Below are 25,499 nucleotides of genomic sequence, written 5' to 3'. Positions count from 1 at the left end.
GGCAGGTCATGTACCCAGAATGGAAGAAAGTAGGAACACTTTCAAAATTTAAACAGGAAACCCAATTGGAAAACTATCATAATGAAGATCTAGACGCAGATGGACGAACAATGTTAAGATGGATCTCACAGAAATAGGAATACAAAGTAGAAACTGGATTCATTTGGCTAAAGACAGAAGTCAATGGAAAGCTTTTGTGAACACGACATTGAACCTTCGAGTTCCATATGCATAGAGCTAGTTAGTTATTTAGTTCATATTTAGAAAAATAAACAGATGTCACAAGTATCAGCTACCAGAAGTAGGTTACCTGAAACCGTAATTGACTGTAATGTCTGATAATTTATTTCAGTTCTTTTCTCAAACAAATTTCTTTACAGGTGTTACTCAGTATTATAATTATGTGGATATTATGCACAATATTCACTGCATCAGGAGTTTTCTCCTCTAATGATTTGGCACGAACAGACTTGAAGATGAGAATATTAGATGATTCACCGTGGTTCAGAGTTCCATATCCAGGTAATTACAAGATTAATCGTTTATAATAGTTTCATAACTACTGTAAGACTTTTTATATACTTTCTAAATATATTTCTACAATCAGTGGCATTAATGTTTTTCCATATGCGTTCCAGGATGTTTAGATGTTAGTTTTTTTTCCTACTGATTAGGGGTCACAAGATTTCACTGGAAACACTTTTGGGTAAAACACAAAACTTTAACAAGGGGATATCAGAGAATTTTAATTATCCCTCAGAAGATATTGACTGATTTTGATGTAACATGGCCCATGTAGACATTAGATCTCACATATATGATTTAGTGACAATTATTCATGTGTGTTGTCTACTTTCTTTACAAGTGGCTCTAGTTTTCAGTAAATTGCAAGATGCATAAGATAAGACCTTGTTGTGTGTTTTGTTTCTGAATTTGAGAGGTTAAGAAAACGGCAAATTCATGATGAAATGAAGCTTGTGTATGGTAGTGATTAGACAAAGCGCCACCACAGTGAGGAAAATTGTAGAGCTGATTCTGGAAGACTGATGAATAAATATTCATAATATCATGCAGCAAAGTGAACTCAGTTGTGGTATTGTGTGGAAAATGTTTCACAAAGAATTGCATATGTCTAAGGTATCAGCACGTTGAGTTCCGCATTTGCTGACTTCTCTACAGAGACAAACACGGAGTGACATATCGACGTCGAGTTATTTGCTGTATCCTTTGAAGCAAGGTAAGTATTTTTGCCCATCCAACAACTATAAACATATGTTTGATCTATCTGTAGGATGGTAAGAAACTATTTGAACAAACTTCGGAAGTTGATTCCTGACATCGAAACAAGCAAAAAAGTCCTCTGGAACTTTGGTAAGTAAGGGATAGTTTCGGCGATATAAGGTGCCGAAAGCGTGGGGAAAATGAACTTCAGATGGCTGTAATTCAAAAACAACGGAACGTAGAGAGTGCGGTTTAGAACATGACACTCGAGATCATACCTTGATTGAAAAATGTATGCTTCAAACCCCCGCAAGATGTGTGTAAGAGATTCTCCAAACGAACGTAGAGATTACTTGCCAGTTTATAGGAGATCCTCACGTTTCTTTGGGGAATCCCTCACACACATCTTGCGGGGGTTTGAAGCATACATTTTTCAATCAAGGTATGATCTCGAGCGTCATGTTCTAAACCTCATTCTCTACGTTGCGTTGGTTTAGAATTACAGCCCTCTGAGGTTCATTTTCTCACGCTTTCGGCACCTTATATCAACGAACTACCCTTACTGATCAAAGTTACACATGACTTTTTTGCTTGTTTCGGTGTCAGCAATCAGCTCCCGAAGTTTGTTCAAATAGTTTCTTACCACCCTATGCAAACCCCTGAGACAAAAGGATGAGTAAGGACTTAAAGCATTTCTCTTCACCTGTCCCCAAAAAGCAAAAGTGCAAAAGTACGCCGGTATGGTCCTTCTTTCGGTTTTCTGAGACTATCGTGGAGGGATCATCCTTATAGACTACATTCAGATGGGTTACTGGCATATACTACTGCTCACTTTTGAGGAATTTACGAGACGCTGTTAAGTAAATACGTAGCGGTGTGTTTTCCAACAAGATCCATCTTCTTCTGGACAATGCATCCGCTAATGAATCAAAAGTAGCATCAGTAGAAGCTGTTAGATATGCCCTATTCTCCTGATCTCTCATGAATTGACCTATTTCTGTTCCAACAGATGAAAAATTCACTTTGGCTTGCCATTTTAACAGCACAGATTATGTCATAATGGAGGTGAAACAACGATCTCATGCAATCTGCAGAGTTCTAGACTGACAGCCTTCAAAAGGGAAAAAAATACTTGGTAGAGATGTGTAACTTTGCACAGACACTATGTATAGAAATCTTAAGAAAAGGTATTCTTCTTCTTGTTCAACACTTACTCTCTGTTGGTTCATGGTGATGATAAAGCTTTCCGATATCCCTTCGATAGGTATATGTTGTTGCTACATTATTCTTTCGAAATGAAGTATAAGATCTTAAAATTATGGCAGACCGTAACATACTTGATGACTACTTGAAACCACCTATACATAAAGACGAGAAGATTGCCAATTGACTGGTATTTTACCGCCAGGGCAGGATATAATGTTGCTATTCTGAATAAGTTTTGTGGTCGGTACAGACCCTTTACCAGCCATATGCATGACCGGTATTTCAATTTTTATTTGATACTATCAAATAAAAATCAAAACATTGATAGTAAAGATCCAAGGGAAATTTGCTTAATAACTTTCATTCCTGATGCCTAAATCTTTTTCAGGCCCAGCTATATATTTCAAGGTTGAAAATATAATTATTCTTCATCTGTTTTAAGGATTTTTAAGAGATATAGAGTATATTAAGATTAATGAAAGCATAATAAAAAGTTTGAAAAGTGAAAAGAATTTATATTTTGTGAACATATTATCACCATTAGTGAATTTAAAATACCTATGGTTTATGTTTCAACCATTGTGTACATATTTGTTCGAACTGAGGACTCAATTTCTAAGGGGGATGCATATAATTTTATTTCTCAGAGTTAGTAACCATTTTAGAAAATTCTTATTCAAACTTCAGTGTAAAATTTTATTTACTCCCTGTCAGCTGACATCATCTACACGTTAAGTCAAAATGTCTGGTGGATTATAGACATGTTCCACTGAATACCTTACATAGCCTAAGACGATAGAATAGTGAGTCAAATCAACTTCCATAACTGTATCAATATGGGTGATAGGAAATTAACCAGTTATTGAGAGCTAGTTTGACAATTTTTATAGATCATTTTTTATTTGTTTTGGAAGGCTAACCATGGATTTTATCATTTCTTTACAAGTTCTATACAGTATAATTTGTAAGTAACAATAGTATTAGCTTGTGTTAGGTAAACATACAATATAAGTGTGTAAAGAACAAAGATTTTATTTTTTAAATGTATTTCTTCCTTTTTGTTTAGATATGAACAATTTTAAAATTATTTACTCAATAAAAGTCATGCTTTTCAAATCAAAGTATATGCAACACTACATTTAAAGTAAAGATAAACAAGTGCTTGATGTGTGAATCTGATTCTCGTGTTGTCTTTCTTATCCTATTATATAAAATATATCATTCTATTTTTCATTTGCTTTTCTTTTTTTTATAATCTACGTACCTTTAAATCGCTTTGTTCATTATAAAATTAACCTTTTGTATATTTTAATGTATCTTTCTTCCTTAATTTGGGCTGGCAGTTCATTATGTATCTTCGGAGGTCTGTGTAGTTTTATGTAACATTTAACGTACGTTGACTTTTCAAGTGAACCATTTCAAACTGTGAACCATATTTTCGTTATTACTAATTCACACATTTCCAGATTCAGTTGTGAAGACAATATTGCACTCGTCAGTGATGTACGAAGGGGGTGACTCCAAAGGGTGCGGGTCACTCCCGGAATTCCGAATTTTTCTTTAAATTTAGACTAATTTTAAGTGTAATTGTTTTATAATTTCAATATAATTTACACTCATATTGAATTTGGACACCAGTCATAGAAGCTTTGAAACCATCTTTTAAAAAATCCTGGATACATGGCTGGGCCTAGGAGCAAAGTACAGGGAAATAAAATGGGAAGGAATTATTGAAAGAGTCTTCAAGGTTTGTAATTATAGTACTATCCCAATCATGTGATGGGACTAAGGAAAAAATATAGGAAAATCCTCAGTTAGGATGATCGGTGGCGGGTTCGACACGTAGAATTTCGGTATTGTAAAGGGAGGTTCAGCATTTGGCTAAATCCGCTTCATATAAAAAAAATTAATAATGTTACTTTCAGGTCAATGGGGTGCCCCACGAACAAGTGCAGCAGCAGTTTTTGGTATTATGGCTGGCGTTATTGCAGGAGCTATTGAATCAGTGGGTGATTACTATGCATGCGCAAAATTCTGTGGTAAGTTGACAATACGTATCGGTCAAAAGTCTCAAATAATAATTTCTCTTTATATTGAAAGAAGACATACAAATTTTAAAATTTGAATGTAGTTTGTCATATTATAGGATTATACCCTACTTTTTCAATCAAAATCTAATCATTAATGAAGTCGGTTAAAAAATCAAAGAATAATTTCAACCTGTCAAAAAATTAAATAGTTTCAAAAATTTAATTGTTATACTTGTTCTATGCTGTTTAAAACAAAGTTTAAGTTCTATTTTTATTTCATAGCTACATTATGATAAATACACTATCGTCTAACTTTCAAGATTGGTTACCCCAAGAAAGTTGACAAATATATATTATTCTGTTGGTCAAATGCTAAGTATCACTCACAGCATAAGCTTGATTCATATTGGTCACTCACTCTGACATTTCAAGACTCAACCGGTTGCACGACCACTGAGTTGTCACCAGTGTAGTGTGGTGTAGTCGAAGGATCTTAGAGGGAAGGATAAAGTTTGTGCCCATCTCTAGTTTCTATTGGAACAGCTCTATCTCATCATGACATCAGGACCTGAAAAGCTTTATCTCGTCTCGTTTCTTGTACAACTTTAAGTAGCAAGTCATTCCTTTAATTCTCTTTACTACAAATATTGTTAATTTTCCTTGTGAAAGGATGCCCACTAGACAAGAGTTAAGACTCTTGCGTCCCAAAAATTTCTTAGAAATTTGAAATGATTATCCTATTTAAGCTCTATTTGTTCTACTCTGATCCATAAAGGATGCGTTTCCACGGGATATGTTCATGACTTGCGAATTGTCGACATCGATTTCCATTCTGTGTTGTCGACTATTCCATCCACAATCTCCTATGCTTGTGTAATTCCTACTTTAAAATGAGTAGTTTTAATAGTTTGATAAATAACAAGAAAACGTTTCATATGTTTGTCAGTGTAACAGTAAACATAACACTTCTTACACTCCTAATTTTTCTTAGCAATTGATTGACTTTAAGAAAGTAAACAGTTAGTTAGCCTAAATTTTCAACAAGTTTTATTATTTTAGGCACACCACCTCCTCCAGTGCATGCGGTGAATCGAGGAATTGGTATTGAAGGAATTGGATGTATGTTGGCTGGACTGTTTGCAACAGGCAACGGAACAACAAGTTTCAGTCAAAATATTGGAGCTATCGGAGTAACTAAGGTCAGTAGAATAATCAAATTGTTTGTTTAATTTCTGCACTTGAAAATTACTTTCTCTTTACTGGTTGTATTGTTCAGAGTTATTAAAGTTGAATGGAGAGTGTTTTAAGTTACGTTAAGCTGTTCTAATCACTGAATAATAGATATGATTCGTATAGCAAATATTAATGTTAAACTGCTCTAGCGTAGAATTTAGAATTTGCACTGGTCATTTAACTGATGGTTTAAGGAAACAATGTTGTTGGGCCAACTTAAAGCTATTTTTGCCGAATACTTAAATTAACTTACGATATCTGCCTTAAAACTAACTCTGAATTAACACTACATTGACAGCATCGAGGCCAACTTAATGTTAACCATTACACTAGAATTAGATCATGGTATCTATCATTGTAAACTCATTGACAGCATGTAACTCTAACTTCTGATAGTGTTAGAAATTTAACCGAGTTATTAAGGAAAGCAAGTTGGAGAGAGAAGGTCCTATAATCGAATGGGGTCTTGAAATTGAAATTAAAAAAGTAATTGTTAGGTCCAACTTAGTGCGAGCTCTTAAATTACATTTTGCAACCAATACCGAAGCTAAATGCTGTCAGTCATCAACTGCGCGAATAATTTAATATTAGTGATCACCGTTTGGTCGATTCGTTAATTTGGTGTTTAATGTTTCCAAAACCGAAGCTATATAAGACGTGGACCTACAGCTTAACATAGAATCCGAACCACATGAGTTTCCACCAGGAATCAAACTTGGCTCTCCTACACTGAAGGCACATTCGCTAGCCAAATAGCCACCTAGATTGTCGTAAAGTTAGCGACGTTTCAGCCAGCATTTGTCTTCTTGCTGTATTATTATCATTAAGGCTCAATACAAATTGATTCCTTAAAGAGTGCTCGAGGCATTATCCAGTTATAGTTGAACTCCTCAAAACAAAAAGTCTTGGAATTGCTTGATTTCTCGGATATTATGAACTATACTACTGTTTGGTACTTTGTTTTATGTTATGAAACTGGTACATTTTCACAATTTCGGGCATCTTTCGTCCGCAATAACCCATCATAGAGACTTTCAATTCTGTATACGTCTTCGTAGTGGTATTTGTGGATCACAGAAGTTTATAAGCTCTTCATATGTCTATTAATCCATTACCGATAAAAAAGTTGGAATCTTCCTGTCTTCTGAAAGAGTCAAATACACTGCTACTTGCTGAACTTTTCTTCGTGTAGCTACATCAAAAGACTCAATATTTAAAATAAATCCATTTTAAAAGTCTTTTATGTAGGTCTGTTTCACAGAATGCATTAATTTGTTAATCGAAATTCGAAGTATCCTATGTAGTTACAGCTATTAATAAATTACTTCTTTATCTTAGCTTTCAAATTCATACGTTCTTTAAAAATGCACCTTTACTCAACAAACTATGACTGCTTGCCAACATTCAACTACGAAGCGTCAACTTTAATTAGACATTAAATTAATATTATTTTCTTATAGCTTTCCCTGTGTCACAGCGAGCTCCACCTGTGTGTCCAATGCCCACAAAATCGGATCTCTTATTTGGTTCCAGCTAGGATTTCTTCTTTCTCTAACACCATTATCGGTTAAAATAAAAATTCAAGATCGATTCTCAAATGGACGGTGTTATACATTAATTGACCAAGCGCATTTTTCGATTTTCGAGATTTTTACAACAGTGTGTAGGACAGAATGTAAATAATGTTTTAAAAAATGGTCTGAAACTATACTGTTTAAACCTTCAGGAAAAGTTATTCGACCAAGCGCCAAGAACTGGATCGTAATGGTAACATATTTGTGTTTTCTTCAATCTCTCAGAACCATGTTTTGGCGCTTGGTCAATTAATGCATAATACCGTCCAAATAGTATACGACCTAAATATAATTTTGATTTGCGATTGTTATTACTTTCATCTTTAAGTCTTCTTCAATTATTTGTCACTTCAAAACACCACCAACAAATATTACACATCGAGAACTAACTCACTAACGTAATTCCAATCGTTACTGACGAATACTTTGACTGACTGACGAATACTTTTCTCTGATCTTATACGACGTTGACCACACTCACTTCTATAGGCCTTTAGTCTATAGTAAAATGAGATTCTATTTCCACTTTACCGATTCTCGCTCCCATCCGCTAACATTAATCTTTTCATTCATTATTTCTCATTTATGATATTCATCACCACAATTCCTTCATCACATGTTCTACAATGAGATTGTTTCATTAACTGTGTTGCAACGTCCTCAGTTAAAAGTTCATAAGATTAAAAGAGTGCATTTATTCAATAACACTGTGCTGTTTTACCAAGTGCATTTTCATCCTAATATCATTCCAAAATTAATTTTTGTTTAATTTTTTATTACAACGTTATAGTTACGGGGAAATTCGTGAAATAAAAAAGCTAAAATATCAAAATGAAATGAATAAATAATAATCACTTAGTTAAATCAAATAATAATAATCACGTGTCAATCTTTATTATTTTCCTTTCTGCTTAAATAGCGCAACTTTCTTTTGGGTGATAGTGATAGCTAGCCTTAATAAAAGTAAAAACCAAAGGCAAATCCTAACTACTGATCTATTCTGAATCCATGAACCAATTCATAAATGTTGGTTTAGATTAGTATGTTGGCTTAGCTTTAGTTTTATTTATACTCTTCTCTCTGTATTGCAGTAACTGAAATACACCTATACAGTATTACACTTCTTTCAGGTAGGAAGCCGTCGTGTAGTCCAATACGCTGGCATCATAATGATTATACTGGGAGTTTTTAGCAAAGTAGGAGCCTTCTTCATTATGATTCCAGGCCCTGTGATTGGAGGAGTGTTCTGCGTTACTTTTGGAATGGTTGCGGCTGTAGGCAAGTATACCTTAGATTGTTAAGAGAAAACTGAAATGATGGATAACGTTAATACTTTATCAACTTCATAATCATCCAATGTGCCATAGACTTGATAATAAGTGAATTATTCTGAAATTTAATTACTTCTATTGGAAAAGTGGAAATATATATCTATACTCCTATAGTAAGTAAAATACACGCAAGTATTATTTTGAATGAAACATAAGAAATAAAATATTTGATTATAGCAGATGTGAAAACGACTGATACGTCAATTCATTTCAACCTATATTTTCTGCTATTGTATAATTGTGAAAGCTGTGAAAGATTGAAAAAAAATCATAAATTTTTCTTCTAAACACTAAACATCATTAAAAGCCTGAGAGATCAATGCTGAAATACCTATTCCTGTTTCAAATATTTCTTACTCTGAAGGGAAGGATATATTCAACACAAAATTATTTTAGGAATATACTAAACATTTGAGACCTTATTTTCTAAAGAGAGCATTTCTACAATTGATAATTTTACAGCAGAAAGAAGTAAAGTTTAAATTGAAAGTGCTTCTTAAAATGTGCCATTTTGAAAAAGAAAATCCTTTAACACAAATATGACAACCGTTTTGTACCCTACACTCCAAAGTGGAAACCGATTTCGGGTTGGCAGTGCTGTTTCGGAGGCAATAATCTTGTAAAATCAAGTCTTCGATAGACCACATGCACGGAGGTTGACGTAACGGACCTTTAAGCTTGGCATCATGAACACCAAATCAATGGTAAGTATCATTAACCAATAGCAAAATGGAAACAGAAGAGTTTGTTGACATATAGTAACGTTAAGTGATCTCGTAGTCATTGACGTGGAACGTCAGAAATAGTCAGCAGTACAAGCAGTTTGTGTCACAAGAAGCAATGTTGAAAACCTAGAGAAGGGTATAATACAAAGGATATAATAAGTTTGGCAAAATACAAGAAACGTTTGGTACAATACAAAGGGTAAGATATAATATATCAATAAAAAATTATGAATCAAGTTCGTTGATGGAGATGGTAGACCGGAAGTGGTAGAAATGAACCATTTCCGCTTTTAACGTTGATCACTATAGACTAATAACAGTAATATATAGTGAGAAGTTATTATTATTATTATTATAACGTATTTCTCTCTGTGTATTCCCGACCTTGATTCCTCTGAACATTTACGTCAAAAAGACTCGTGAGTGATGTTTCGGATCCCACTTGAAGTAGTAGATTTCGACTTGTATAGCCTCGGTGCTGGAAAGAAACTTTAAACTAATTCATTCTCAGAAAGGAAAAACACTGTACCACTATTATTATAGTTATAATGTAATTTATAGCTTTTAATGTACTTACAATAAAAGCATGTTTAACTTAATTTTATTTCTTTTGTATTACTACTGTATCCACAGGTATATCAACGTTGGATTTCGTATCACTAAATTCCTTCAGAAATATGTACATAATCGGATTTTCAATATTTTTCTCCTTGGTAAGTTTTTATTTCGCCTAAATTAAATATTTATGTCACCTGACTACGTGAGTAAATTGTACTTAATAAGATACTAATTTCTTCAAATATATATTGTGGTTAAATATTTCGGTTCACAATATCAAAAGCATATAAACTAATATGCAATTTTATGGCTAAGTCATGTTGTGGCGTCCTTAATGTTTCGTTAAATTTATGAAAACAAAAATTTGATTTTGATTCCCGATGCGATGATATTGCGAAAATAAGTAATATTTGTGTTAGCTATTTTTTTAATAATTTTTTACACAAATTGATTCTGAGTAAATCAATTATGATATGAATTGATAATAAAAAGATATTGGTAACCTAATTTTTCCCTAAAATGTTGTAAGCAAGGCACTAGGAAAAAATAGGTGTGTAGTTATCTCGAACTTTAAATGTGCAAATAGCATGGTAATTTCAAAGAATATCCACATGCTGGAAGGCTGAAAGAGATGTGCCATACTACCCAGGTACTTATGAGACTGGGTTTACTGACTATTCCATAAGAAGCAAGTGAATTGTCTTTATATATATATATATATAATTTAAAAAATTCAATTGCCAAATGACTCAATTGTCTTTCAATAAAAGAAGAAAGTGATAAATAAATAAATTAGATTAAGTAAACCTGAAACTATCAGATCAGCTGTCTTTCAATGTGCTGGTTATAATATGTAGAACAAAAAAGAAATATTTTGCCGAAATTTGCAAATGAAAGGAAGCTAAAATTACTTTGTAGCGAAATGACAACAGTTACACATGAATTTTGGTAACAGTGGAAAAATTCATTTGAAAGGATTTTAAAAGGAATTAATGTTCATAAATTATTTAACGAAATAAAAATCACATCTGAAGGATTTCGGCTTCCGTTTTATTATTATTATTATTATTATTATTATTATTATTATTATTATTATTATTATTATTATTATTATTATTATTATTATTATTAAAACATATTCCAAAAGCGAAGCATTTCCTGCTAAATAGTATTTTAAAACTTTTGGACTGTTACAGTTGGAAAATCTACAATTCCTTTCAATTAACTGAATTTAGTCAATACACAGAGATTGTTTATAGTTTTCATTGTTCATTACTTTATATCGAAATGACAAATATGTCAACCATTCATACAGTTGATATAACAAATATTAAGTTCAACCTCGAATTTATTTCCTTCCTAGTGCAGTAGAGTTGAAGATTCAAAAAACTTTACGTGCAGCTAAGGTATTTTAGCTGTACGTAGGGTTTCCATTCACCCAAAATACTAACATCTACATTACCTCTGTTAGAACCATAATATAGGGTTATTCAAAAAGCGTGTCTGTTTGTTACATGAAATTAAGAACTTTATTTTTTTTTTCAAAACACACTAACTAAATTCATAAACATATTCATCACACATTCGGATTTCAAACATGGTGAATGACGTTGGGCATATGACCTCCTCTACTGCGCTGGCATGCAATAACTGTGTTCGTGGAATTCGTTATGACTGCTTGACTAACAGCCACACAGTCACGAACCACTGCAACGTTTTGCTCAAAACGACCACTACGACGACGCCCAGGACATTTAATGTTCACTGTTGAACCCGTTTCAATGAATTTCATAAGTCTGCAAAGTGTTCATTCATTCGGAGCCTCAATTAGCCCTAGAAGCGAGCGAAGTTGCCTGACAGTTGCTGCATAACTTTCTCCGTTTTGATAAAAAGTTTTCACAATTAGCACGTTAACTATAATAAACTGCTCCATGGCTAAACACAGACTGAAGAAATGCGAGAAATTCAGACTAAGGTGACAATCGGAATGTTTCTGGGTAAAGCAACAATACAAAACAATGTCGCCAACCGAGAAACAAAAATTTACCAGAAGATCAGAAACCTGCTTTTTGAATAACCCTTAATATATTCTCTGGTAATAGCATGTACAGACTTCGAAACAAATTCATAAATTTGAGTAAAATATTCAACACATGTTGCGCATCACTGTCTCTATTATGTAAAATGAAACTGTCTTCAACTTTCTCCATTCATTCTTAAGATATTGAGAAAAAAGTACCTGGGTGAAGTATACATGTTTACCAGCAACCGAACAAAAGAATATACACTTTTATCCACACTTGTTTTGTTACACATATGCAACCTTAAGTCAGAGTGATTTTTCTGAGTCATGGTTAAATTATAAATAAAAACGAGTATCTAATTTCAGGTACTTCCAAGGTGGCTAACTGCGAACCCAAATGTGATAAACACCGGAAGTGAATTTCTCGACCAGCTAATTACCGTCCTCCTTAGCACCAGTATGTTCGTTGCAGGGTTCATTGGTTTCTTATTAGATAATACAGTGCCAGGTAAAAGATTACATTTTTATTTAGGTTACTCTTTACAGCTTCTGTAAATTGTCTAAATATCATGAAGATTTTTTACAGTATTATTTCTTGATTTTGTACTAAGGAAATCCTGTAATATTTGTATTAGTGTAGTTCTCTTTACACATGCATATTTTGGAAAAAGGCTAGATAAAACGTAATGGCATCATCACTATAATTCGTACATGACTTTATACACAGAAGACACGTGTTGCATTTGTTCAACCTAATAGCTCTCCCTTCCACTCTTACTCGAACCATGTTAATGCTCAAATCTAAATATGACTAAGGCACTTGCCCTATTATAAAAATAATTGTTAATATAATTATAGTTTTTAGGCTGGAATTGAATACCAATAGTTTTAAATCTCTAAATTGCCAGCACTAGCGACATCTACTAGTATCAGGCATGAGGCAGCACAGGTACACTATTAGCGTGACAAACAGACTAACATCTTTTCATTTATAAGTAAGATTCTTATTTAATGGTGTATCTCCGATTACACACTGGTGTGTAATTAGGATGCCATCAGTGTGTTTGCCAACAATTCGTCGTGAAACACTGTAGTATTGTGGAACAATGTTTTTCCAGTAATTTGGTTTTGTTTGACAGTATAACAAATACAATTTCAATATGTAGCCTTAAATTAAATGTCATTATGAGCAATCTTATTTTATTCAAACATTTTTGTACCATTTGGCGCAGGAGATAAATTTTCTTGAGTGATCTATTTTTGAAACAATTAATTATTCTCTTTAAAATTTGATTAATTTTAAATTTGAAAACTCATGAACTAAGAAGTAACAGAGTGGGTAGTCAATTTTGAGGACATAAATGAAGTGTGCTTTAATATGTGTAAATCAAGAAATAATTCGATACAGAGTTATAAAAATATTATCCACTAAAATGTTCCTGTTCAAGGAATTCAATATTGTATTCTAGTGTTTTCAATAACGGGATCATGCGTTTGATATCCGATGAAAAGGCTTGGAAATTTGAACTTACTACGGTGGTTCGAATTCAACCTTAAACTGTATGGGTCCACGTCTCATATAGCTTCTGTGCTGAAAAATGACGCTCAATTTCAACCAACCATTTCTTTTATATAAGAAAAATGAAATATGTTTTACTTTTTTATCTATGTAAAGAAAAGTGTAATCAAATTAAGTTTTATAAGTGCTAATGTGTACAATATATGGTATTAATTTTGTACAGGTACTGATGAGGAAAGAGGGTTAACAAAATGGCGACAGACAGGAAAAGAGAAGGATGGATCCTCAGGTACCAATTGCTACGACATGCCGTACGGAATGGAAAAAATTAACAGGTACAATATGTATATAGAGTAATTACTTTTTTAGTCCATGCAAATGTTTGAATACTTGAGGAGGAATTTGAATACTAACTTTTTTGTAAAAAAAGTTGAATATACCACACACACACACACACACACATATATATATATATATATATATATATATATATATATATATATATATATATATATATATATATATATATATATATATATATATATATATATATATGTTGAGGAAGCTTAGAAGAAGTGTGGGACATGAACTAATGATAACATCAAACTACGCTTTCTTTCATACCCACTTACTATATGGGAATTTATTGTGGGGTAACTCTACTGGAGCTCATTCTATTTTCAAATGGCAAAAGAGAGCGGTTAGGTGTATTGAAGGTTTACCAGACACAATATCCTGTAGGGAACTGTTTAAAAAATATCGAATCATGACTGTACCATCTATATACGTTTACAACTGTTTAATGTTCGTAAAAGAAAACCCTGATTTGTTTACTGTACGTGGAAATATACATGAATATAATACTAGGTCTAAGTTTAGATTGACACTCCACATGTTAGATTATGTAAGACACAACAAAGTTACAAATATAATGGTATAAAATTATTTAATTTGCTCCCTCAAACTACGCATGTAATGAATTTGACAGATTTCAGAAGATATATTAAAAACATGCTTATAGACCACTGCCTATATAGTTTGAAAGAGTTTGAGGAGTGCATGATGATTAACTCCTAGCATAAGTTAGTGTAATAATAATATGTATATTATATTACTGAATATTGTAATATTCATTGTTATTGTCACTATTATTATTATTATATTTATTTCTTTTATATTATCTTCTATTATTATATGTATTAATTTTATTCCTGACGAAATCTATTACAACATGTAGTTGTTCAATGATTAATAAAGTATTCTATTCTATTCTATTCTATATATATATATATATATATATATATATATATATATATATATATATATGTAGGCGCGGATCCAAGAGGAGGACTATAGAGGCTATAGCTCCCCTTGACACTCAGGTCTACACTGGATAAAATGGGCTTCAATCCTACTTTCTTTACACTAGATATAGCGGCAAACTATAGTTTAGCCCCTGCGTTGATCATATCCTGGATTCGCGACTGTATATATATTTTAACAGGAACACATTTCTTGATAATTGAAACGGTGAGATTTTTGAATTCAAGGATTCTGAAACATCATGTTCTGAAACATTACCTACTGAAGTATCTACTGATATCTAGGTATACATGTATTGCATGTAGTCCTTGAACTTTGACCTCAGTGACACTATAATTCCTATTTGAACTTTAGTCCCAGTGACACAATAACTCCTCTTGTAATTATAATTCCATCACGTCAATTCACCCAAATATACACTGAAATGTGTCCAAACAAGAATAATATGGAAGAATTATCGGGGAAATCACAGTAAATTACACTTGGTCATTATTCTGTTAATCTTAAATATTGCAGAATGTGACATTCAATATTACAGAAAAAAGAACCAATATTTCATGAAAGTGTGGAATTAGTTCGCAATGGAACATGGAATACTTCGTTTACCTAAAACAGAATGTTTCTATGGATGGCATCATTAGACTGGAAACTAACAGAGGTGTTCAGTTAAGCTGGAGGGAGTGCTTTGATTGAGTGATGTAATTACGTACTGTCAATAGAATCCTACAGTTGAAAATGGAAAGGAACCACCAGGAATAGAACCCAAGATTTGATGCACAATAGTGCATTCGCTAGCTACTACACCAACAAGAAGGGTTAGGTTGTGCATTAAGGTAAATAGCTTCATACTTGAAAGCAAAATTCTGATATGCCTTAAGCGGGTACATTTTGATGAAAGTATTCTACCAAATTGGTCGTATATTAAAATAAAACATACATTACATTAAGATACATTAAGATAAAACATATATATGCTATCTGCAAATTACACAACAAAGCTTGGAGAAATGTATTCTAGCAACGACAATAAAAGAAATACTAAAATAATAAAGATGACAGGAGTGATGAATATCATAGTGAAAATAAAGGCCCTGACGTTGTAGTTGGATGAATATGTTGCAAAGGGAATTGGTGATCAGTGGTGGAGAAAGGCAATCCAATAGCCCGTATTTCAAAAGCCAAGGAACAAGCTAGGAAATCTTCTCATACAAGGTGGTGTGACAAAATAAAAAATCCTTGCGGGCGAACACAGAAAAGAATTGTCAAAGATATATGGTGGTAGGAAATAGTTGGAGAGACCATCCAGCAACAGACTAACTATGTTTAATGATGATAATGACTGCACTTATCTTGTTTATACATGACTAATGCACTTATATAATTTATTGTAATAATGGTGCATGAAACCTCTATAACAATAAAATGTTCGTGCTATAGAGGTATCGAAATTGCAATAACATTTAAATTCGAAGTAAAAGCCGATATCTGACAAAATACAAGCTTTGAAATATAAAATATTTCTGACAAAAAACTAAAACTAAATTTCGAGAAACATCTTTACAATGTAATAGCGTCTTTAAAATACGAGTTTTCGTTTGAAAGAGTTTTATCAGTAACGTTTTAGGTGTCATGTTAGATAGTATACAGAACTGAATAATGGCAAAATTGATGATCAGTGGTGGAGAAAGGCAATCCAAAAGCCCGTATCTCAAAATCCAAGGAACAAGCTGGGAAATCTTCTCATTCAAGGTGGTGTGACAAAATTAAAAAAAAAAAATCATTGCGGGCGAACACGGAAAAGAATTGTCAAAGATATATGGTTGTAGGAAATAGTTGTAGAGACGATCCAGCAATAGACTAACTATGTTTGATGATAATAATGACTGCACTTATCTTGTTTATACATGACTAATGCACTTATATAATTTATTGTGATAATTGTGCATGAAACCTTTTTATAACAATAAAATGTTTGTGCTATAGAGGTATCGAAATTGCAATAACATTTAAATTCGAAGTAAAAGCTGATACCTGACAAAGTACAAGCTTTGAAATATTAAATATTTCTGGCAAAAAACTAAAACTAAATTTCGATAAACATCTTTACAATGTAATAGTGTCTTTAAAATACGCGTTTTCGTTTGAAAGAGTTTTATCAGTAACGTTTTAGGTGTCATGTTAGAAAGTACACAGAACTGAATAATGGCAAAATTGTTTCTTCCGAGTCAATTGTTTTATGTCTTTTGTATTTGGATTTCAGTAAATAGCTTCATAACTGTATGCATTAACATGTCTCAAAGTCACGATGAATGGAAGAATTAAAATGCTATTCATGTTATAATGACGCTAGTCAATCAGTAATTTAAACGATACAGCAGTAACAAAATGTATTATTAACTCCAGTTTACTTTATATTCTTTGTAATGTTTCAATTTCTAAATATGTGATTGCTTTCTGTATCGGTCTGTCATTATTCTGTGGTCATGAACTCTCAAATATATCTAAATGTATGACATTCCGTCCAATACTTTCTTAGTTTAATTACACGTTACTCAATACGTTTAAAATAAGAATATACTTAGCCACTTACAAAGCAGGATAAAAGTCATTTTACTGTATACTTCTTTACAAAATTTGTTCAAATTGAAGTAAATTATCTCGAGGCATTTTTTACATCCTTGAATTATCGAACTATAAATGATCGATTTTAAACAAAATATTAATTTTCTTACCCTATATATTCAATTTACGATATTTGGTAACCTATATATTTTCCATTGTTACAATATTATCGTACGTTTGTTATTTCAGCTGGAAATGGAGCAAATACGTACCATTCCTGCCGCCTTTTGAAGGATGGAATATCAGACGTCTACTGAAGAAGGATAAGAATAGCATATAGGATGGTTACCAGTTTTGGTTCAAGTTATTTGAGTTTTACGTGCACTAAACCACTATGATCACAGTTAAGGTTTCACAAACAAGTCATCTTGTACATAGTACAAAATAAGCATTTGTAAATAGTTACATATATGATGTAAATGTAAGTAAAATACAATTCTCTATTTAAAGTAAGTTGCAGTTTTTTTCTTATGTGATGGAATATAAATTTTATGTATAAACAACGTGACTCAAATAGACATTCTTGTTTTGAAATAATCACTAAATAACCTATTGTAGAGAGGAGCACAAAAGCTCTTCTATGTCATTATAAAACCAATTTCGTTTCATCGCGTTGTCTTGTATAAGACGTTGCCCTCTTCTTGGCCATCAATAGTCATTCAATACTTTAGCATCTTCGAGAAAACATAACTTTAACATTATATGTGCAGCTATGTTGAATATTAGCATTATATGTGCTTTCAGAGACTGTACGTTGGAGCCTTGGATGATAAAATTGGCTTTTTTTGGTCTTTCATATAGGGCCATTATTGGGTATACCAGCAGCAGACAAAAGCTATAAGTTGAACACAAAACAAGGATAAGGTAAATATATATACATATAGATCATGTCCATTAATATGCGTTCCCAGAGCAAACGACTCGCACTCAGACGACGAAGGACGAAACATAACAAGTTGAGGTCTTGGAAGGTCAGTTTCTGGATAGCATCTAAAACTGCGCTTGCATCTTGGTCTATATCCATAAAAATGAAAAGTAAACGTGTTTGACGCTTAACTAATCTTACATGCCTCGACCGATTTTGATGATTTTTGATACATGTGTTAACCTCAGCTAACTTAGATTTTCATCACAATAGTTACCCTGAAGGGCTTGTCGGGAAGATGGTAGAGACATTCAAAAATTTAGGCCAAAATGCAATATCTCAGAGTCCGTTGAGTTAGAAAAATGTAACTCGGTAAATTAAATCCTCATTAAACTAGGGGAATACGTGCTCCAGTATTTTTGAAAGTTTCCGTTTTAGGTGGAAAGACAAGGGGTATTTTCTATATATTCAATGCAGAAAGCAAATATCAATGTAACGTTGTTTTGTGGCCAACTCCTCCTAGACCGCTGACCAGTCCATCCGATACAGGGATTTTCCTACACTCCCAACACTTTCCTGAACTTCAATGGACACCCCCTAGAGAAATTCGCTCCACATACCCCCAATTTGAGATTGCAATCGTTAGCATACTCAGAATTTTTTTTTTGTCAAACTTCTTGCTTCGAAATATTACAAATTCGTACCAATTGAAAGTTTGAGAAAGAACATGTTTTGTTCATTACAACTTTCATGTTTTTAAAACATGCATCTGACACACCTGTCATTTGGAGTTCTCTTCGTTCAGTTAATCTCCAATTTAATCATTATCGTTAGCTATTCTGTTGTTATTGACAGGTCACCTGCTGCAATTGAGAAGCTTCAATGTTCCATTTTCTTCCGCTAACCTCTTCGTCTTCACGAACGACTTTTCAGTTTTACTAACCTCCATTAATTGTAGGCTCCTTCGCCCTCTCCCTCTCTTTCCTGCCACCATACCCTCTAAAACGTTCCTCATGATACAGTTCCTTGTCATTCAATGTCCCAACCAGTTCCTCTTCCTCTTCTTAATAGTATCTAAAATTGTTCTTTTCTCCCCTACCATTTCTAACACCTTCTCATTCGTTTTCCGCACGACCCAGCTAATTCGCTCCATTCTTCTCCACACCCACACTTCGAAAGCTTCTAGTTCGTTTCTTATCATTTCTGCGTAATGTTTTATCTCCGAGGGGTCAGCTAAAGATAAAAATAATGTGCACCTTACTCATTCCTGGAAATAAACACAAGGTAACCACCGGAATGGTGAACAAGATAATCTGTAACACTCACCCGCTGAGGTTTCTTCCCTTTTCAGCGAGGGAGGAAATAGAAAGTATTCCGGTGTAACACATTTTAACTCTGGTTATCATCCGAGTGCGATTGTTTACGACTGTTTGCCGTAGTTTTCGGGATTATGAATAGAGCACGAAATACAGTGGAAAACTCTTTTTTCAAGACGAAAGAAATGTATCTCACACGCATTTTTATTATGTAAACATTACATGTATTTTTAAAAGAGAGGATATGAAACGTACTCGCATATCGCATATCGTATCGTACTAGATTACGAACCCACGTTCATCAGCAGTCTGCATTGCAAATCCCAAGTTCCGTACCAAAGACACTGGACCATAGGGGTGAGTACGTTGGCGTGCTGGGTGATGTCCAAGACAAAATCAAACTTAGTCATATTGAAGTAATCAAACTGCAGTTTATCAATGTTAAATCGTTAGCTTGATACTCGAGAGATCCGGTGATTATATCTTGGACACGAGACTGCCCTCTTTATTCAGATATTCCCTGTTTACGAAACAAATGCTGAGATTATGTGTAAAATAAAACGCAGAGTTACATACATTCCCTGTGACAGTGGTGTAGCCAGACTAACTTGTGGAAGCCAAAAATTTATGTGGATGGGGCTCATATAGAAACACAAATGTTCGACCTGCAAAAACTCTTTCCCTCCTTTGGGCTTAATATCATAGAGGGAGAAACAACAATGTCTGATTTCCAACTAACTGCTACCTTCCCTTCATACATTTAGGTAGTGTAGTAGCTTAGTGAAAATATTTTTCCTTTGCTAATTCAAATCACTGATGTGCGTCCAATGGGATATTCTTGAACTGTACCATAAGATTTTAGCTACTGGACAAGTCTAATATTTGCCTCAGCAGTTGGATAACTGTGAAAACTAGTTGAGTTGAGTTGATTTTAGTTTAGCGTCCCTTTCAGCAGCGAGGCTATATGAGACGTGGACCTACTGATTAACGTGGAATCCGAACCACATGAGCTCCCGCCGGGAATCGAACCCGGGCCTCCCACGCCAAAGGCGCGAACGCTAACCGCTTAGCCACGGAGGAGCTGACTGTGAAAACTAATACGAATAGAATACAAAGAAATGTGAGTTGAGTTGAGTTGATTTTGAGTTTAACGTCCCGTTCACAAGCGAGGCTATATGCGACGTGGACCTACTGATTAACGTGGAATCCGAACTACATGAGCTCCCGCCGGGAATCGAAACCAGATCTCCCGCGCCAAACAAAGAAATGTGAAACAAGAAGTATTTTTATATACACATTATAATCAGATTTATTAGAAAATGACAAATAATATTGCACAAGTGAAGTTCTAAATCCCTAAATAGTGAATTTGCTGTTTTATTCATGTTCAAAAATCAATATCGCTGTGCAAAAGTTTCACGCAGCATTCCTTCCATTTTTGAGTTAAAGCTGAGATCAGAACACAATGTAGTCACAAGACTGTTACTCATCAGTTGCAAGCTTGAAAATGATGAATTTTTTGGTCATCAAAAGTCTGCTGAATGGCCGTGGCGATTGTATAAATTCTGAATACCTTTTCTACATTTGAATCATTGTAAATAACTAATTACACACATAAGTATCTTCCTGTTTCTCTTTATTTTCAGTCTTTACAATACAGGTATATTTACATGTATACAATAAGTTTATTATAAATTGTATGCTTATAAAAATTCTACAAGTATATCCTTTATTATTCAAGTTGAATTATTATTTATGAAATATCTATATGAAGTCACTAATTACAAAAGTATTTTTCAAGATGGTTAATGAGACACATGCAACTGAAATCCACTTATAGAATATAGTGCATATAGAAATTACTCTAACGATTTGCAAATATGTTGTTTCAACATATGTTGTAATGAATGCAGAAGGCCGTAAACCCACTGAAGTGTTCCGGTAAATAAACTTGTATGGTAAACCGTGTCTCTAAAATAATAATAATAATAATGATAATAATAATAATAATAATAATAATAATAATAATATTATTATTATTATTATTATTATTATTATTATTATTATTATTATTATTATTATAAAACCTCTAGTAGACTATACTCGAAAAACACCACAAAACAACAGAGAAGACTCATGCAGGTCTAAATTAAGACCTCTCAAAAATATATCAATTTGGTGGTGCAGATAGTAGCTTGCATCGATAGAAGAAATATTGACACTCCAGTTTTAGGCCCTCTGAAATTATCAAAACAGAGAATTGTGCGGTGATTTTTCTGCCCACTTTTAGATTTGGTATCAGTACTGGCAGTAATTTATTTGACTTATTGTGTCGCGCGGAGTGTGCAAAGGAAAATGAAAAACTAGAAAATCTTGTAAACTAGAAGAAAGAATAACTTGATAAGGATATTATAAAAAATAGGATCTGCCCTTATGTATTTTCATTCTATTAACTGAATGAAGCCAAAAACCAACCAAGCATCGGCACGTCTGATTGGCTACTTTCGTTTCCGTCACCATTTGATTGGCTATTTTCGTTTCCGCCATGAATGTTGGCTCAAAATATTGCGATCTTATTGGACGGGGTAGGCAAAGTAGGGGTGGTGAAACTGTGACGTATGGCTTCAAGATTTTGTTGTATTGGCAGATCCTCTATTTTATAACATCCTTGTAACTTTGTGACTAAATATGTACAGACGAACTGATTACTCTCGAACCTGATGATAAGTAAGAAAGGTAAAGTGTAAAACTAATAAGAACAAACACTGTTGTTTACTAATAATCAGTGAATAAATCTTTACTTTCCTAAACTGTGTTAACGAACTAATTTCTATGTAGTGAAATTATGTTTCTCAAGTTTTACGAGTTTAATTAATACTCAAAAAATTTCCAGAAACAGCCGTTTCCTACTAACTACATAACAAATGAGAGGGGAAGTGTCATTCTACGTTGTGCAATGTGAGAGTAGTGGACATGCATTAGTTTGTGTGCTTGCCAATATTTACATCTCTAGCTACTAAAAAGGAACTTCTGAGTAAATAATTACATGCTAAAAGAAGAAATAATTACCAAAAGTTCGTTTTGACATTAAAAATATAAAATCTTCATTTTTTAGACAGTATTTGACACTCATATAAATCATCAGGGTACTGTTATCTACGTGCGTATCGTAAACGTGAAGGGGCTAAAGACTAAAACTACGAAACTATTACAAAAATTGTTTTACATCTGATTGTGTTATTCATATTATAAAGTGCTTCAGGTTTTAGAGTGAAATGAAAATGTGTCGTGTAAAAATACTTTCTCTTCGCGCTTCCAGTAAGTATAAGCATACAATCTTTCGTATTACAGAATCTTATTTCTGAGGTATCAGAACAGGTAGAAGTATACAACTCTTCCGATCTCTGGGATGCATGTGGTGTAAAGTTATTGATTATTTCTTTGGAAAAGTAACTCTACTTCACTTAAAGAACCTCACCACTAAGTCGATGTATTATTGAATGCTTTGTGGACGCGGCACTGGGGGCACCAATCAAGATCAATACCAGGGAAGTATCAGTCAACCTACAGTTTTGAGATAATGTTTACATTTCAACACTCTTAGTCTTAAACCCACACAATCCAAATTGTTGCAGGAGAGCGACTGTTTTCCTGGCGACGTGAGGGAGAGCGTTGTCGTGTAGAATGCTTACGACCTTGCTCAACATTCCACTTCTCACGTCAGAATGCCCGTCTGAGATTTTCCTAAGTTGTAAGAAGATTTTTCAGGGAACGCTCTTCAGCAACGACGACGGGATGAAAGATAAGGTTCCATGAGTCCTCAAACACATGGCGGCGAGCTGGTGTGACAAGTTCATACAAAAACTGCCATTGTGTCTCAAAAAATGCATCACCCGAAATGCCAATTATGTACATAAATAGATAAATGAACAAGCTTGAAAATGATGTACACATTGTTGAAAATAAACGTTTCTTTGTCTTTCCAAAAAATTAGAATACCTTACCTTTGGGATTACCCTCGTAGATATCCAATCAAAAGTTAACTGAGACAATAACAATAAAGTCTGATAAAATCAAAATAAATAATTGTAGTTAAAGTATGGTTGAAAAATTCTCCACTGAGGGAAAGAGCCGTATCGATGCTTGAAAATACAAAATTCAGTGAAAACTTTATGGATTTTCTTTTTATTATATAATGCTGCTACCATAATAATGAAGATCTGTCCTTACTAGGGATGTGCAAGAAATAATAACTGAAGCTACCTCATCTTAAAAATGTGTTGGTGCCTTCCATTTCAATTCAGGCAGAGCATGTACCATCACCATCTCAGATATTGTTGAAACTTTTTTTATAGCAACTAGACATGTTTTAAGAGACCCATATTTTTTTGTTTTGTCGAAAAAAATTTTCCCGCCAAGTAATGGGCCATCAAAGACGGGGAGTACAATTTATGAATTGTAGAAGACATAGAAAATGGTCAACTTTGGAGCCTCACCATTCGGCTATGGAGACAGGTAGAGTTATAATTCTTGTTGTGGTATGTACATAGGGATATAAATAAACTATATTTTATTATAGTTTGGTTTGCGCATGCGTATCTTTTTGTACATAAATTAACAAATGAACGTCAATTTATCTGAAAAGTCGAAGTTTGCGAATTTTTTTCGAGCACTTCCGGTTCGAATTTTAAAATTCTGTTTTCGTGGTTGGTAAGACCTGGTTACCCGCTTTCCGAAAAAATTTTGTATCGCTTGTGTGTGCAACCGTTTAGTCGCAAAAAATTCGAGAAATTGTAAAATTTTCAAAAATCGCCATTTTTGGGCGCCATTTTCTCGAAAACACCCTCTTTTAAAATTCTGAAATTTTGTCAGATTGTTCAACTTTACATGAATAATAAACACACCAAATACCATTCTCGACCAATGCTTCATGAATTAACTGCAGCCTTTTAAAGTTATCGAAGTTTCGTTAACTTTGATGTCACAGTTAGCAACACTGCAAACAATAAAAGTGCAATGATTTGATGATGTTTGTGGTTCACATTCATTAAATGAAGAATAAAAGGTTTTCTTGACTGTTTTTTTTTTTTTCATCATTTTGATCAAGAAGGCTCTCTGAAATAGTAAAATGAGCCTCCCCCTACTCCTCCGTTTTCGTAAACCGAAATAATCTGAGGTGGAAATTACTATTACGAAACACACAAATTTTAAGTTTACTTGAAATGGCCATCCAATAAATTCTGATGATCTACAAAAAGCCTGAACTATTAGCTCAGTGATGATTTGGAATGCTGCAGACAAAGTCTCGATTAAGTGCGATGTCACTACAGTGATCGAAAGAGGACAAAAAGGAAAAAAAAAGTTTTCTTACGCGTTTCAAAGAAATTTACTGACTTTTTAAACAGAACAATCCCAATATAAGAATGGGTTACTCGGAATTTTACAGTATTCGACTAAAGTGGGTCAGTCCGCAACCTGCGAGGGAAGTGTGTATGTGTGTGTGTGTATATTGTGCAAATTTTAAGTTAGCTGCTACAAATCAAAGGTGCAGCCTGTATTGAAGCTGTCATGAGTGACCTATTTCCTTTAGTAGTATGATCCGTAGAAAATTACAACTGTCTTCTTCAAGAATGTGGTTTATGTCCTGGAGTGGAAGGAATAAGTGTGGAGTCTTTAATTGTTGATCCTGATGAAAATGAAAGTGTTACATATGCCATATGGAAAACAATAATCTCGTTAAAAAACTGTGCCACTTTCTGTTATCGTATCGTACATTGCTGGTTTAACTGTAAGAATTGTAATTCATGACTACATGAAGAAAATCCAAAGAGAATTAAATGCTACCGAAAAGCACCGTATAAAATTTTAAGATACAAATTCTATTTTACTTCATGTGGACTTCGCTGAAAACTGGACTGTTATTCTGCAAAGTGAAATTCAAAGTTATCACCGG

The 25,499-nt window shown here is 33.6% G+C and overlaps 1 protein-coding gene across 1 annotated transcript in view; it reads left to right on the top strand.

Moving 5' to 3' along the window:
- LOC145669300 (solute carrier family 23 member 2-like) overlaps window positions 1–17,809 on the top strand; it is a 44,586-nt gene extending 26,777 nt beyond the window's left edge. The window contains exons 7-14 of the mRNA XM_081737613.1: window positions 381–522; window positions 4,353–4,466; window positions 5,517–5,656; window positions 8,395–8,542; window positions 9,954–10,033; window positions 12,268–12,409; window positions 13,644–13,755; window positions 17,555–17,809. Of these exons, the coding sequence (XP_081593739.1) occupies window positions 381–522; window positions 4,353–4,466; window positions 5,517–5,656; window positions 8,395–8,542; window positions 9,954–10,033; window positions 12,268–12,409; window positions 13,644–13,755; window positions 17,555–17,645 (969 nt within the window). The 3' untranslated portion in view covers window positions 17,646–17,809. The remainder of the gene's footprint in view (window positions 1–380; window positions 523–4,352; window positions 4,467–5,516; window positions 5,657–8,394; window positions 8,543–9,953; window positions 10,034–12,267; window positions 12,410–13,643; window positions 13,756–17,554) is intronic.
- The last annotated feature ends 7,690 nt before the right edge of the window (window positions 17,810–25,499 follow it).

The sequence above is a fragment of the Thermobia domestica genome, chromosome 13 (genome assembly GCF_964235325.1).
Source record: "Thermobia domestica chromosome 13, izTheDome1.hap1.1, whole genome shotgun sequence".
In the NCBI taxonomy this organism is placed as follows: Eukaryota; Metazoa; Arthropoda; class Insecta; order Zygentoma; family Lepismatidae; genus Thermobia; species Thermobia domestica.
The sequence above is the reverse complement of the archived record's forward strand: the minus strand, read 5'-3'. Positions and strand labels throughout refer to the sequence as shown.